Source organism: Hypoxylon trugodes (genome assembly GCF_022578975.1).
Source record: "Hypoxylon trugodes strain CBS 135444 unplaced genomic scaffold F4822scaffold_7, whole genome shotgun sequence".
Taxonomy (NCBI): Eukaryota; Fungi; Ascomycota; class Sordariomycetes; order Xylariales; family Hypoxylaceae; genus Hypoxylon; species Hypoxylon trugodes.
In genome coordinates this window covers 2,405,837-2,421,935 of record NW_026250022.1, presented here as the reverse complement: position 1 = coordinate 2,421,935, position 16,099 = coordinate 2,405,837, and the positions used below count along the sequence as shown (strand labels likewise).

The 16,099-nt window shown below is 46.6% G+C and overlaps 3 protein-coding genes across 3 annotated transcripts; all 3 read right to left on the bottom strand.

Annotated features, from left to right (window-relative positions):
• Positions 1 to 1,509: 1,509 nt before the first annotated feature.
• Positions 1,510 to 2,144, bottom strand: F4822DRAFT_431670 (HMG box protein; the record flags this gene model as incomplete). Its single annotated transcript, XM_051461512.1, has 4 exons — positions 1,510 to 1,536; positions 1,604 to 1,725; positions 1,784 to 1,879; positions 2,081 to 2,144. The coding sequence occupies 4 exons, from the start codon at positions 2,142 to 2,144 to the stop codon at positions 1,510 to 1,512; spliced, it is 309 nt and encodes a 102-aa protein (XP_051312576.1).
• A 4,811-nt stretch (positions 2,145 to 6,955) lies between these two features.
• On the bottom strand, positions 6,956 to 8,235 carry F4822DRAFT_411270 (centromere protein H (CENP-H)-domain-containing protein). The gene is made up of 3 exons (XM_051458838.1): positions 7,800 to 8,235; positions 7,588 to 7,741; positions 6,956 to 7,529 (listed from the first exon to the last, which is right to left on the bottom strand). The coding sequence occupies exons 1-3, from the start codon at positions 7,936 to 7,938 to the stop codon at positions 7,148 to 7,150; spliced, it is 675 nt and encodes a 224-aa protein (XP_051312575.1). The 5' UTR covers positions 7,939 to 8,235; the 3' UTR covers positions 6,956 to 7,147.
• A 5,551-nt stretch (positions 8,236 to 13,786) lies between these two features.
• On the bottom strand, positions 13,787 to 15,200 carry F4822DRAFT_411266 (uncharacterized protein). Its single transcript, XM_051458837.1, has 3 exons — positions 14,871 to 15,200; positions 14,567 to 14,802; positions 13,787 to 14,484 (listed from the first exon to the last, which is right to left on the bottom strand). The coding sequence occupies exons 1-3, from the start codon at positions 15,088 to 15,090 to the stop codon at positions 14,032 to 14,034; spliced, it is 909 nt and encodes a 302-aa protein (XP_051312574.1). The 5' UTR covers positions 15,091 to 15,200; the 3' UTR covers positions 13,787 to 14,031.
• Between the last annotated feature and the right edge of the window lie 899 nt (positions 15,201 to 16,099).

Below are 16,099 nucleotides of genomic sequence, written 5' to 3'. Positions count from 1 at the left end.
GTAAGATATGATACATGTTTCGATCTGGGATATAGGCTCCCTGGCGCTTATTCTGCTAGAGAGAAACATTATTCTCTTCTAATACATAAAAAAGGGAGATATATAATATAATCGTTCGGTAGGCTGTCGGTAGTGTAATATGTAAATGAAGATATCTAAGATAGACTAGATATGCTGTGTATTTTTTTAATATGTAGGGTGTTAGGCTAGGATCTCAGGGATGAGGACACCGGCATCATCTCCAGCTTTGGCTGAGGGACTTGCAGCATAGCTCCGATCGAGGCTCCGATGACGTGCGATCGACTTGATGTTTATCTATGAAAGTGTTTGTATTTATTCCCCATCATAGATCTAGACCAAGGGGGTTTAGTAAGTGAATATCAGATTGAATTAGTTTGGTCACTCGATAGGTATGGCTGTCTCGTGTAATAGATTTTATGTTGTATTCTGTAGGACAGACGATGGCTTAGTGGTGTTGATATGCATTACTAGAGGATCTGGCTGGAACGCTATATGAAGGTCCAAGCGGATCGATGATTGGATTGATAAATGCAAATGGGGATCTGCTTCAAAAGTCCGGGTAGAATCATAGGCGCGGCCGGTTCCGAAAATGGCCTAATATAAAATAGGTACGTAGTTAAATAAAGAAAGCAACCTCGGAAGCTGGAGGGAAAGCCAAGTGACGGTGACCTCACCTTGATTAGTAACTAACTATTCAGGGATAGATGGATAACCCACCTATGATAGAACGTATATATCGAGGCTAGGTAAAAGCTTCACATTGTTCTTGCAGCCTTGTGGGCGGCATGTTGTCAGAAAAATCAAAGAGACAAAGGGTTTGGGGGCATTGGAGCCTCAGCCACGTCGGCTCCCACACCTTTCTCGGTCAGACCCCTGACCATCCAGATCTTCGGAACAGGATCCTCGCATGCATTTGTCTGCTAAGCACGGTTCAACTGAACTTGGGTTGGATCCAGCCACGTGGGATGATGCTGCGTATTCTTCCTTCAGTAAAATCACTGAGTCATACCAGACCTGGTTAAGTACCATGTTGGGAATAGATGATGGGTGCGCTAGGCAGGCTGGTAGGTAACCGAGGATGACAGGGGGGTCATGTAGGACTTGTTGACAACTCTCTGTCAATTATGAATAGCAAACTATTTTACATAGCGTTGTCGAGAAGCATTGAGACTTTGATGGCATCACGCTCCGTTTAATGTGTGTAGCTTAGAAATAAAGCTGCGACAACGTCACTGGATCAGGGTAGTTATCTCCCCGAACTCTCTCTGGTCCAGTCCCTCAGAGCGAAAGCAATGTCAAGAAAATACTAAAGCACAATGTTCCCTTTCCCTGTGCATCAACACCGACCGATCCCGTACGCATTAGACTCGAAAGGAAACTTGTGCATCTACCGCCGCCAAGGGCTTCAATAGGCCGATGACCATGCTAAAGTCATCTCGTCGTGAAACCTCGTGACCAACAAGCGGACTATTTGAGATGGCGATTTCTTCACTCGCTCTCTTCATCACCGCCAGCCTAATCGGATTCGGCCTAATCAGCCACGTTCAGCATTGTTTAACAAGGGAGTGTTCGAATGACTTACCTGGTAGGCTTGCTTCTCGTCCTCGTATCGCTTCTTGTCGGCCGCGGCCTTGGCCTCGTAGGGAGCTCGTTGCTTGTCGTTCAGAGCCTTCCATCGCTCACCAAGGATCTTGCCAACTTGACCTGTAACATAATTAGCATTCAAGACTACATCAAGTGAAATCGTAGGGAAGAGGCTTACCGAATGAGATACCGGGGTTCTCATCGCGAACGTTCTCACGTTGCTCGTTGGCGAAGAACATGTAGGCAGAGAGACCACGCTTGGGGGCGTTGGGGTCTGTATTGACTAGTTAGCGGGAATGCGACCGTGAAATGTGTAGATAGATGCAGATGACTATCGATGCATCTAAGGTGAGGTAGGCCCCAAGCATAGAACTGTTGTAGAACACTGGATCGCCGACAGTCCACGGGGGTCGAAACCAAAGTAGAATGTATGTCGGCGACAGTATGCGACAATGTAATAGGTATAAAAACTTACCCTTCTTGCCCTTTCTCTTCTCGACCTTACCGGCCTTGCCACGCTTGGTAGTTTCCTTAGGCATGTTGATTGTAAGTGTTCTAAAATAGCGAAATGTTAGTTTTTGATACCATTCGAAGAAATGTTGATAAAAGATGCATGATTGAATATATAAATTGTGTTATGGTATTATGCTGTGTTGTGTTGGAAAGATGTGTAGTTGTGGTATTTTATGGTGATTGTCGCGGAGTCGGGCGCGGGCGATTAACTTTGGATTTATTTTATGAATTGAGGGGCAGATGGATAAGGTACGGTGCAGTGCGTTGGTGGTGGTGGCAGTGGTTTAATGATTGTGTATGGTCGGGAATTGGGCGATGCACGATGATTTCGTTGCGAAAGCGTCGCTGTCGCAAATGCGATTGCGACCGCCAACGCGTGAAAACCGCGTCTTGAAGCTCGAAATCGGTTCAATAAGACCAAGTTGCATACCTTGGATAATTTCTAAGGTAATCCGAGATCGATGTTGTGGTTTAGAAGCTGTTGCGCGCAATCGCCGTCAGCGGGAATCGCTCACTAAAATCGAATATATAGGGTGGATTTTTTTTAATGTGATGATAATGATGATGCGATAGACTGGGTAGTTGAAGAGGGACCCCCCAAGACGAAGCTTTAAATCAGCTCCAAATGAGGTTCGACGACGATGCAACTTATGAAAAATGTTGCTCTATACTATTCCGATCGGAATTGATACGAAATAGACGTCGTGGTATGCGCAATGGGAAATGTGGTTGAGGTGACTTGGTATTTGCAGTGCGGTGCCATATAAACAGAGGTACTCACGATTTGTATGTGCAGGTATTGAGGTTGAGTGTAGGCGGTGTTTGTATGGGAGACGATTTTGGTGGGAGATTTGTATGAGAGAGAAGAGAGGGAAATTTGTATGGGGGGAGCGTTGGCCTACTGCCTTTTTACTGCGCGTGGGTGATTGTGTGCAGAGCAAGAGTTAAGCCTGCCCCAATTTCTAAGGGAGGGTGCGAAAGGTGCGAAAGAGGGAGGGGGTCTGCACCAAAAAGCGGGCAAGCGGCCGACAGACCGTAGACACAGTGACCAGTGACCGAGTGATTTTTTGCCTGGCCCAGCTAAAATGTCTGGTCTGGTCTTGCTTGTCTGTCTGTCTGTCTCCAGTGCGGTATGTACCTACCTGCTCTAGTACCTGTATGTACGTAGACTATGTATGTACACTACTACAGTACCTACAGCTAGGTAGGTACAAGGTAGGGGGGTGGTCTGGGGGTCAGTCACCAAGCAAGAGAGAAAAAAAAATATTATTCTAGCAACCACTGACGAAACTTTGTGTGTGGACCATCTAAACTATCTAGACCGGCTCGGGTACCTCTCCTACCCAATTTAGGTAGTGGAGGTACTTACTATCCCGTACTCGTAGCTGCTAAATGTTACAATCAGCACAATACAAGGAAGGAGGTGACCTTGGGACAAACAGTAGACGCTGTACTGTACATACTAAAGTACTTGATGTACCTACTATGCCTTCCCCTGTATATGATGTACCATGACTAAGTTGGTATTATGGGAGGGAAGGAGTGCTATGTTTATGGTTGCTTTGTTATTACTGTATCACTCACTTTCCCTTGATGGGCAATTTATTCATCCACCAAAATCATTCAATCATTTCAATCATACTATCAGACTATACTATTATTCATTCATCATCACTTTTTTTTTTTTTTTTTTTTTTTCAATCCACCCCAGCGGCAAACCAGCAACATCCAGTCGTCCTAGCTGAAGGTCTTTTTTTCCTTTTCCTTGCTATTCCTATCTAAATAAAGTATATACATAAATGCACTGCCTAACATGTTTATTTCTGCATAAAGAGCACATTACCTAAAGTACATGTAATCATGCTCCTTTTTTTACCCTACCATGCAATATTCCTCTTGCTGTTGTCCCCCTCATAAAAAAAGAGTCCCAATGAAAGCAGTGCGGGAATGGTTGCAGGTTTCCCGACATCACCGGAATAGAACAGGCTAGACAAAAAGGGGGGAAGACAGGAAGACACAATTGTACTGGGCAACCTATCCATACCAAGTTATAGCTTGGTCACTGATACTGTGTACCTCTATACTACTAAGTTGGAGTGATCTTATTGATTCATGTTCCCTCTTTTTTCCCCCCTTTCCCCTTATTGACGTTGTCTATGTCAATGCTTTTGAGAATCAACGTCTAATCACTTCTATTAGTCACTTCCAACCTTTCCTTCCTAGGGATCTAAGGACCTAGGCCAACCCCCATTCCTAAAAGGATCGATAAACACCAAGCCTTCCATTTCCCATTTCCCACTTCCCACCAATACACACGCCTGCACGCCTCTCTTATTCGGAATGCATATCTGTTGCTGCTTCCACTTCCTGGAACCTTAGTTTCTCTCTTAGACCCTCTCATGAGAGAAAAGATCAGCATACTATGTGCAAGGCACTTAGTTAACCGACGGAGTGTGCGGGAACTTCAATAGGAAAGAAGGGGGTGAAAAAAAAGGAGACTGCAAAAAGCAGAGCTCAAACATGAGGGTACATGCAAACGCATACACCCTACGTACAAAAATTGTACCAAGTGTACATACGCACATAAATTGTACATGAAGCTTTGGTGGAAGTACCTCCTAGCCCCTTGTTAGCGTAAAATGTACTTCTACCCATGCTTTCAGGCTTGAACTTATGCCCCCCTGGTGGATTTTTTTTTTTTTTTTTTGATTTTCTTATTTTTTATTTTCCTGGTCTGGTCCTCTGCAGCTGATTACCACCACACAACAAATTGGCGGGCGGTTCTGGGAGTTTGGCACTCCCCCTCTTCGCTCGCTGTGGCCAGTTTCTCTGTCTCTCCCCTTTCTTTCGCATCCAACCGCCAACAAAGTTAGCAACACCACACATATTCATACACAACCGTACATATCATACATTCTAACCACCACTCAGAACCACTTGATCAGGTTACAATGAGATTCCGATTAATTGCATGATTTTGTTTTACACTTTTCGTTCGTCTTACTGGATGATTCTACATGCGATCTGTCTTGTTTTTTTATGTTTTCCTTTCTTACTTAGTAACGTGCTCACCGTCTGTAAGATCTAGAATCTGAGGGCTTACGTAGTGTTGCTCTACTACCACTATTGGACGTCGTTTACGGGCATCACTTTTTGAGGTTACCTACCTGAAATGTTGTATATGAAGATGGATCGCGTAAATGATTCATACGCTCACGATATTTGATTTGAGCGATAGGTAACCAGGGGTAATCCAAAACAAGTATACATTACACAGGCAAATATCAGCGCAACTATTCTGTCAACCAATAGTCTCGACATTTATTCCTTCGCAGCTATCCTAGTTGTCATACTGGAGTAACACCGCTCCGCAGAGTCCCGTAGAGGCCAGCCTGCTCGATGTTCTTGCATCCTTTATAACCCCATCTCCTTATATTATAGCAATATCATTAATGCAGGCCCGTCGTACGTATTTGGAGTTGTACGCCCGTAGCGTGTTTTCGAAGCGCATATGTACGGACGAGTATTTGCAATACAGAACCGACTACCTACCTAGGTATCTCGCAATCTACATACGAATGAGCTTATCTGAGGCAATACAACATTTCTTGGGGAGCCCTCGAGGAAGAAATTGCGAAGCCAGGGAACAGCCCGTGATAAAAGGATCTCCACATGACATAGCTCAAACGTCGATTAATTATTGATGTGATGTATGTATGTAGTAGTATACGTACATACCTAGGTATATACCTACATGTATATACACACACATACTACATACATAGGGGCTTCCAAGGAGGGATGAGGGAACGTGCCATGGCTAGTACCTACATACCTAGTAGGTAGGTAGAAAGTGGTAGGCTGGTAAGCTCCGCGCGAAAACCTGGGCAGGATCGCACAGCTCCTTAGCACTTGGAACATTGGTCACGCCTAGATCCATCAACCATGCTGCTTTATCAGTGACAAGCCGAAGCGCTGTCTCTCATTCCTGGTTGTGAGGCATCGGATGTCTTGCTAGACTAAAATAATCGACGCGGACAATCAGCCAACGGGTACCACATGTCTAGACGGATACATGCCATTGATTGCACAGGGCCACACACTAACACCAACAAGAGAAGAGAAATGCTTAGGATCAAACGGGAAATGGGTCGTCCCATGTGCATGATACCTAGGTACACTGTGCTTGCTCCCACATTGATAAGTACCTACAGTAGGTAGAGGTACCTAGTATCTTTATTACCTAGCGTAACGATGATGACCTTTTCATTTTCTTCTCTTCAAGCCTTCTCCACTATCGACGACACCATGGCAAAACAGCCTTGATTCCGGCAAAGGCAAAATAACCCACCTAAGCTAGCTCGCTCCAGAATCTGAACATAAATCCGGATGATGATATGACACGCCAATCTATTTACACACATCGCGTGTGATAGAAAACCTAGGCGTCTAGATAGTGAGTGATCCAGAACTGTCTATTTAAAGCATACCCGGCCTCGCACCATCACTGTCCGATTAGTCACCCACCTACTACGTGTGTAATACTATACATTCATGCGATAATAGCAATGCTACTTGTTACTACGTCCTCAGATGCCACCTAGGTACTAAATGAAGACCCCTCCAACCATCCAATATCCTATCAGTGCATGAAAAAGACCTGCATGCGTTATGCGCTACTTTCTAGAAATCCCAAAATAGATGTTATTTCACGTGATGTATACCAGCTTCGGCCAAGACTGGCTACGCTAAGCCCTATCGATCAGGAACCGATGCAGCTTACCTTTGTTCGTCGAAGATCCCCTCCCGCCGCCCGTCCAATTCTCGATAAGGGCAGCGTGGGAGATGGTAGCGCAATATATAGGGGGCGGAATAACATGTGATGGTGAGAGTGAGCTTACACGCGACACCTATATGTTGTAGTGATCGGAAGAATAGTGTCTATATTAGTAAGATCACTATGTAGCTCATTCTGGGTATCATCAAACGCCTTTTCCACCTTATCATGAAACAGTCACAACTATTACCATTATACGTCTTCATCTTCAGGATCGAGAACAATATCCCTGAACTGAGGATCCCGCGCCCAATCAACTCCACTGCCCGCGACGACCGCGCTCGCAGTTCCCTTCAACACGCGCCATCTCTGTCTGCTCAGCTTGACCTGATCCTCCAGACGCGATATTTCAGCCGCTCGCTCTGGATCCGCGTGTACCGCCTCATCCTTGGTTTTGTTCGCCTGCTTGGTGAGATCTAGTAGCGTAGCGGCTAGTTCCGCGTTCTCGCGGCTGATGCGTAGGTTCTGACTCTCCACCTCAATAATTTCATCTAGAAGAGCGCGCATCTCTGTAGATTGCTGCGCCAGGGTTGATGATGACTGGTCGCGCTGTTCTAGGATGGGAAGTAAATCTCTACAAAACATGTTAGAATTGATAAGAAGGATAAGTAGGTTATGGTGCGAACTCTTACCTTTCTATAGGTGACGCTTTCGTCCCATTATGCACTGCTTGTAGAATCGGGTTGGATGCCACAACGCTCTCTACTACTTGATTGCGTAGGACATATTGAGACCTCGATTCTAGAAGAGCCTTCTGTGCCTCTTCTATGCTTCTATTTTCTGTACCTGGTGGTAACTGTTAGGATGATTACGTAATTTGAGGTATCGCCGTCATTTTACTTACCTGGTTTGTAGTCTCTCTGAGCAGTTATCAATGCAATTTCTAGTTGGAGTTCCTGAAGGCGGTCATGTAACTCCAGGACTTGCTTTTCACTGTCCGATAACAGGAGTGGCGTTGGGGTGTCCACGGTTGCCTCTGCCATTGTTTCGGTATGTGACAATGGCTACAAAGAATACTAAAAATCGTTGAACCCACAATCCAATACTTAATAAAATGTTTTGTTTTTAGTGATCATGTATTTGCTTTCGCATCTTGCGAATGAATGAATCTTGAGATTATCTCCGAACCGCGTTTCGTACTATCGCGTGTGTGACAAACGTGGCTTGAATTAGCATAGAATGTGGCTGAACCAAGATGGATGAAGTGGCGCCAGCGCATAGGTCACACCCGACTCACCAACGCATTTACAAGTCATAGCATAGAACCTCTCTGACAGAAAATGTAGACTTAAGGTGAACGTTTTAAAACGCACCGTACTAAAAAAACATTAAACGTCCAGTGCCTATAAACTTTAACGAACTTCCTTATTTCCAGGTCGTTTCGTTTTCTTTAAACACATTTAACTACTAGGTACCTAGGTACTTGCATCCAAAGCGGACTGGATTAATAAGCTCGGACCCTTGCTGCCGTTTTTGGGTTTTATCTGGGCTTAGCTCATCAACTCATTCACCCATCGCCTTAGCTTTGTGGGTCTATTGTGACGAATACATACATAAGGAAATCCGGCAGGAGCCTTATGAAGGAAACGGCGCCTGACTGATTGCCAGCTGACACTGGGGACAACTGGGGACGCTGGGAGCTCCGATTAGGAAACCCAAAGCTTCTTTTTCCCTTCTTTGCTTCATTATCACAAGCTCACCGTCGCTCCATTTCCTTTAACCCTCCCCCCTTATAGCCCGGTCTCTCTCTCACCTGGAACATAATCGTTGTCGCATCATCATCTTCATCATCTCCCTTTCATTCTTTCGGGGGATGGACTGTACAAATCATGGCGACGCAGACGCAGGTGTTGATTGCCCCCACGGGCCAGCGCCTGCAGGTCGATATTTCTCAGTTCTCATCGTACGTATTCCGCCTTTCTATGTTGTATTATATTCGGCGCATGCAGCCTACCGAGTCCGCATACTTTAGCTAACCGATACTATTTGACAATATAGTTTAGATGATTTCAAAGGATGGGTCGCCCGACAGAGCTCCATACCCGTCCAGTATATCGTTGCACTTACATCGCAAGGGAAGACGGTCAAGGTCCAAACCATACAATCCGAGGTTAGCCCAACTTCTACCTGCTCGCATCCCGTCTTTGTCTATGTGTGATGTGTATTCTGATGTGTTCAACAGAAAGAAGTATATGTTTATGATATTCGGATAACCCAAGCTTCCTCGTCCGCCTCCAACTCTCTTATCTCCGAATTACCCGCACCCAAACGGTATTCTGTTTCCACCGCCCCGAACTCGATCGAGGACTCGCGTTCATTACAAGCATGGCAAGATCTATTCAAGAGGAGGCGCGATTGGGTCCTGAAGGTGGTTGAGGACTGTACTACTATGGCCGAAGCAGCTCAGGCGCGGTATGAAGAGGTCGATGTTATGTTAAAATGCCTCGATGCTGCCGTAGCAAATCTCGACACCGCCGTTAAACCAATACAACCGAAGCACGAGGAGCTCAAAAAATGGGCGTCACCTACTCAAGAAGAGTATGCCAACTTAGCTGCTAATTGGGAGCGATATCTCGATTTAGCTCGGAGCATTATTATTTCCCCCGCCATGATGCGTTTTATGACCGGCCAAGATGTCCGAAAGTCCCGTCAGGCAACATTAGAAGACCTCATAGACCCCGAACCGACGCGAAAAGCTGGCAAGCTCGCAGCCACGTCCTTGCGAAAATTCAATAGCAAGATTTCGGAATTAGACAATTTAGCGAAGAAGATGTTTAGCGGTTGCGACGAGTTATTCCAGGAGTTCGAAAAGCTGATCGATCGTTCTGTAATGCAACATAGAAGCGACTGCAACCTATTGTTAGAAGACATCGAGGCTGTCGCGAGGAAGGTTGATACGGATTACAAGACTACCTTGTCATATACTAACCAAACCAAGGATGTTCCTCAGATTTCGAAAACCGCCGCCAACCACACCAAACAGCTCTTACCTAGTATTCAAAACCGAGCACTGGAGATGGACGATATGCTTCGTTACGCTACCCAGGCGCGCAACGAAACAGCCGCCGAATCTCTGGCGTTCATGCGCAAGATTGCCGAGATAACAAGTCTACACCACAGCGTCAAGACACAAATAAGCGCGATCAACCAGGGGGAGGAAGAAATGACCACTTTTGATTACCTCCGACTGATTCAACAACTACCCTACATGTATGCCTCCTTCGTCGCTGAGGCAATACGACGCAAGGAATGGTCAGAAAAGGTAAAGGTCGACTCGTCAACATTACTCAATGAGATGGCAGTTTTTCAAGACGAGGAGTTGAAAAGACGGCGGAAGTGGCATAAGATGGTTGGTAGTACTTATGGCCCGGAAAAGACCGAGAACAGCGTCCTTGGTTTAGAGGTTAACCTTCGTGGCGATGACGAAGCCTGGCCCCAAATGGCTAAGCAAGAACTTGATGACTTCTTGACTATTTTGAGGCATCGTGATGCTGATCAGGGGGTCTTGGGAGATATTACCAAGTTAATGAATGATCTTAGTAACCCCACTAAACAGCAGTCAAAACGGTTGAAGGCCTTTAAAAATGGCAGCGTCCATGAAGCGGCACTTGGGAGAAGCGGCTTACTCATTCGTGGTGATGACGATCTTCTCAGAAGCTTGCAAGGCGACAAGTCTAAGTTAGAGACCAAGTTGAGAACTGCAGAAAGTCGAGTGCGTCGATTGGAAGATTTATTACATCGTCAAACTCAGGTATCGAGGCCATCACCGTTAGGGAATCTCTTCAATCCCCACCAAAATGACTCTACCGGCTCTATCAAATCCCCACGTCCGTCGAGCGATCGTAGACAATCAGTAGCTTCGGAGAGCAACGAAGTTTTACAACATCGCATCGCGCAACTAGAAGGAGATCTAAATACTCAAAGGGAGCGATCCGCTATTCTGGAGAAAGAAGCCAATGCGCATGCTGAACACATGAAGGGACGTGTGGATGAAGCTAACTCGACGAAACAAGATCTCCTAGGAAATATGGAAGCCTTGAAGAGGGAGTTTATGGAAGAGCGAAAATCTCTAGAGGATGAAATTAAGACTCTAAGAGCTCGGCTCGAGGAGACCGAAGACGAAATCGAGCACTTCGGTGAGTCGAGAGAAAACGAAAAACTCACGTATGACGAAAAGCTTCATTCTTTAGAAACCGATGTTGAACGCCTCGCCAAGGAGAAAAGGGATGACGCCCTAAAAACTCAGGGCCAAGTCGAATTTCTACGTAACGAAGCCCGAGTTCAGAGAGAACGCAATGTATCGCTTGAGAGAGAATTGAAAGAAGCGCGTGAGAAGATCAAGGAGTTGAATAGACGAGCCGATACTTTCCACGAATGTAGAGAAAACCATGCTCGCTCCCTTAGAGAGTTGTACAGCCAGTTATCGCCAATGGAGAAGCCTCCTGAGGACTTAACCGATCTCATGGAAGCTGTCTCGACCAAATCAAACGACGTTATGGCGAAACTTGGATCTCTCGAGCGGGATTTGTCCATCATGAAAGCTGACCTCGAGCTTGCTCAAGGTACCGTTAAAGACGCCAAGTCTGAGCTGCATAACACCAAGGAGAAACTCTCCAACGAAGAGATGGACATAGTGCGCCTGCGTGAAACACTTGACAAGGAGAAGACTCGAAGCGCTACCCTTGAAAAAGAGGTCACTGATGGGCGTGAGCAGCTTAATCAGCTCAGGGTCAAGATGACTGAAGGCGTAACGGGATCAGAGACCTTGCGAAAGAAATTGGAGGATGAGGAGAAACGAGTTGCAGAGTTAACCGAACTGATGGCCTCCAAGCAATCCCAAGTGGGTAGCCTCGAGGAGGAAGTCAGGATGTATCAGGATAAGTTGCGATCATCCGATGCCATGTTGGAAGCTCTCAATAGTCGATCCGAATTACGTAACGGTCGCACGAAAGACCTGACTCAGCGATATTATACCCAGAACGAAAGACTCTGCAGACTTCTCGAACGCCTCGGATTCGCAGTTACGCGTAAAGATGGATCGATGGCGATCCAGAAAATCCCACGATCTGAGCGTACATCTCAGAATCCTAACGATTCATCCGATCCAGGAAGTTCTATACGGCGATCCGTTTCATTGACTAGCAACCCACTTGCTGATAGCGCCGACCTGAGGTTACTTTACTGGATGAATGCCGAAGATGCGACGACAGAAGACGAACAGTACCAAGCTTTCATGGCTGGTCCAGGCAACTTCGATATTGACGCATTCTCTGAAGCTATGTATCGCCGCTTCAAAGAAGTTGAACACAGCGCCCGAAAGATGACGCGAGACGCCCGCAACTATCGAGAACGAGCTCATGATCTTGCTAAGGAAGCCCGCGACAAGATTTCTTTCAGGCAATTCAAGGAGGGCGATTTGGCCTTGTTCCTCCCCACGCGTAATCAGACGACAGGTGCCTGGGCCGCTTTCAATGTTGGGTGTCCCCATTTCTTCTTGCGCGAGCAAGAAAGCCACCGTTTGAGAAGTCGGGAGTGGCTTGTCGCTCGTATAACTCGTATCCAGGAGCGTGTAGTTGATCTGTCTAAGAGCTTGCAATCTGCAGCGCCTCCATCGGAGGGCGAAACCGACTCTGTTAATACCGGGGACGAGAATGATAACCCATTCGATCTATCGGATGGTCTACGCTGGTGGCTCATTGATGCGCATGAGGATAAGCCCGGCGCCCCATCTACCCCCGGCCTCGGAAAATCCACAGTCGCTGCGAATAAGGTTGCAGCTGTTGCTGACATGCATGCACATGGTCGCGTAAGCAAAGGGAAGTCTAAACTCGGGCCTAATGGCGGAATCGAGGGTGTTAGTAGAACCCTCAGCAAGAGTCTCGAGAGTAGGCGTAGTAGTTCGGGCTCTAAGAAAGCCCTTCCCTTTGCTGGTAGTGGAATGGTTGCTGGAAAGGGCAGCGCGTTAGCCAGTGAGACGAACAGTATCGCAAGTCCGACAGTTGGACCAGCAGCGGGACCGAGTGGAGCGCAGCAAGAATCAGGTGGGGATAAACAGCCAACCACGGATAATGGCGAACAGAGTGAGGTGCGGCAAGACCAGTAACGTTCTCCTTAATTCTTGAGGCATAGTTACTGATGGGGTCTAGCGCGGACAAGTAGACGACGACACCGCCCACTCGCCTTCGTATCCGCAGCAGAGGCCTTCAACTCAATCTCGAGCACATTCGCACCAGCGCTCCCAACTCCGGCGAGAGGTGAGTGCCGCGTCGATCGAGAATACAAGCCCCGTAAGGAGAAGTATCGTATGGGATTCGTTGTGGAACTTGGATGTTAGCTATCCCGGGAGATGATTCGGATTTAGAGCCTTCCCCTTTACCTATCCTCCTACATTCCTCCCTCTCACACCTAGATAAGCATATTAAGTGTACCACCAATTAGTTGGTTGCAGGAGTTGCGTTGCGGTACAGTATAATTTGCATAGCATAGATTATCGTGTTCATACTTAGTTTTTTGTTATCTTTCCCCTTGGGCACAGCGCCGGCGTAAGGGGTTAGGTATGCTGTTGATTCTTAGTTAGGTCATTTCGGTGTCTGGATAGATTCCCTCGACGAACGGTGGATAGGCCGAGGAGTGGTCATTATTTTAATTCTCTGGCGGTCGGGCTGAATAGGGCGAGATTGTAGCATTGGAGGGTGAAAAGAAATGAGATTTAATACCCGATCTTGTGACTCAGATGTCTGTTGATGTTAATGTTTGGTGTATACTTGATTGTGTTATTGATATTAGGCAGTCGATATATCGCATCAGTCAGGGTGCCTGTAGTTGTGAAATTCACGGTTTTAATTAAATAATGTGCATGTTGATACAAGAATCTTCATTTTTTATGTACATCTCTAGTTTATAGCTATGCATATCATACACGCACGGGTGTCTAATGTAGCGTATCAAAGATCAACCAACCATAAAATCAGTTAATCTACAAGCTTCTCTTCCTATATCGACTGGACCCGGAAGTTCGAAAACAAGCAATAGGCCAATCCATATAATCGATAGACCTTGCTACTCCTTGTCCTAACTTATTCCTCAGGAACAACCTTCAACTCGCGTCTCACAGGCTCCAAATCCTTCGACGCGGAAATAAGCACTTCAAAAGTACCCAGACGCTTAATACGTCCTTCCTCATGGCCCTCACCTTCCTTATCTAAACCGACAATCGTTACACTTCCAGTCTCGAGAGCCAATCGTCCGCCGCGAGATGCATCCGCGGCCAAAACTTTCTCACGGATAAGCGCGAGGACGTCGTTTGCGGATACGGAACCGAAGATGGCCATGGGCTCGGGGGTTGATGGGGTAGAAGTAGAGGTAGCGGGGGCAGTGTTGATTGAGGTCGCGGCGTGTGCGGCGAGGGAGGGCGAGCGTGGGGCTGCTAGTTCGGAGGGAGGCGGCGCGGAGACGGCGGGGATGGGTTTGCGTGTGAAGACTAGGGTTTCGGGGAGGAGGGTTTGGAGAAGGGTGAGGGTTTCCTCGGGCTGGATTTATTGTGTTAGCATATCCGATTCCCTGTCCTTTTCTCCTAGATATTTAGAGAAAATATGATGACAGAGAGCTTACCGGCAGCGTCAAGGTATCCTTCTTGCTCTTCTTTGGTCCTTCCTCAACGAGTTTTCGCTTCTTCGTGTTGTCGTCTTCTTCGATTATGAGCTTGGTACCGAAAGTGCGGTCGCGGGTGCCGATGGCGGCTTCGGTTAACCCGAGTTCTTTGAAACGTAGGGCTGTCATGTATTCGGCTTGCGCTTTCGGGAACCAGTTATTGCGCATACGGCCGGGTTTCACGCGGATTATGGCATCTGTTTTTCAACCTTATAGTAAATATCGAGTACCCCATAGGTGTGTGGGAAATGGTGGTGAGACGTACGTTTACGACCGAATCCTTGGATGTCTTTTAGTAGGCGGACGGGGATTCCTTGGAGATCTTCCTCTTCGGCCTTGGTCAACCCTTTAGCCCCTCGGGTCTGTTGCAGTGGGAGGGACACTGATAGGAATGGAGAGGGCGACGGTGATGGCATGTATTGTCGGGTTAGCTGTCGTAGGCAGTTAAGGCAAGTCGGCGGCCTTATGAGACGCGTTGGCGCCATTATGGGAGGGGTTATAAGGCCAATTGGCGACTTGACTAGGTACGTGATAGTATTCTGAGCAGCTTCAAGCTTTGTCAAGATGAATTTTTGGAGATGCAACTTCAGTGGCTCGGCACTTCCCGTTGGAGACTTTTAGCCAATCAATTCGCGGGATTTATCGTCATCGCTCTCTGTTTGGGTACTTTACTTAGGTCTTGCTAGAAGAGGTCTAGCGGCATGATGCATGGTTCTTGATAATGGCAATATAGATAATCCGGCTACCTATCTACACGTGCAAGCTTCGGTACGTATCTTTACCGAATAAACTGTTGCTAACGATTCATAGGAACGGTCTAGGCTTATTTTAGAAATGCCAAGAAATGGGGAAGCCAGGTTACGGGGATTGGCCGTGGGGCGAAAGAAGGAGCACCATCTGATGGGTACATTACGTAATGACAAATGAAGCGAAAAAAATGGAGTCTTAGCCAGTGCAACCAATCAAACCCAAGTAAATACACTAGACACATCCATCAACATGCGGATATCATGTACGTAGTAGGCAATAACAAAATCAAACTAGTGAAATGACTAGTCGGACTAGTATGGGGATGAAGCCTATTGCCTGCCTAGTTGAGTTTGTCGAGCACAGATATTTATCATAAGACCCGTTATCAATGAAGAAAATCTCTCGCAGCCTAACGCCTTTTTTTGCCTTTCTACGCTATGACCCCGCGCATCTTTCGAAACGCCCAGAACGCCTTACCCGCTACGAATCTGACATGTCTGACACGTCCCGGGGACTTGGAAAACGCCTAGTCAGCCAGTTCACGTACCTGAAGACATTATTATTGAGGCATGAGTAGATATCATCAACGAAATATTAGGAAAACAAGAAGGACACAGTTAGGTATTACATGTATTTAGCTGGTACATTATAATGGACTACATACTAAAGTAATCTGATGATGATGATGACGATGATGGGTATTTCATATTTACACCTCTTAAACCTTTTGCAAACCACAAACCA

Excerpts from the sequence above, each read along its gene's own strand:
- F4822DRAFT_411270 (XM_051458838.1), bottom strand. The coding sequence starts at position 7,938 with ATGGCAGAGGCAACCGTGGACACCCCAACGCCACTCCTGTTATCGGAC. Across the intron at positions 7,742-7,799 it reads TCAGAGAGACTACAAACCAG|GTACAGAAAATAGAAGCATA; the intron begins GTAAGTAAAATG and ends AGTTACCACCAG. Across the intron at positions 7,530-7,587 it reads AAAGCGTCACCTATAGAAAG|AGATTTACTTCCCATCCTAG; the intron begins GTAAGAGTTCGC and ends CATGTTTTGTAG.
- F4822DRAFT_411266 (XM_051458837.1), bottom strand. The coding sequence starts at position 15,090 with ATGGCGCCAACGCGTCTCATAAGGCCGCCGACTTGCCTTAACTGCCTA. Across the intron at positions 14,803-14,870 it reads CCAAGGATTCGGTCGTAAAC|ATGCCATAATCCGCGTGAAA; the intron begins GTACGTCTCACC and ends GTTGAAAAACAG. Across the intron at positions 14,485-14,566 it reads AGGATACCTTGACGCTGCCG|CCCGAGGAAACCCTCACCCT; the intron begins GTAAGCTCTCTG and ends CAATAAATCCAG.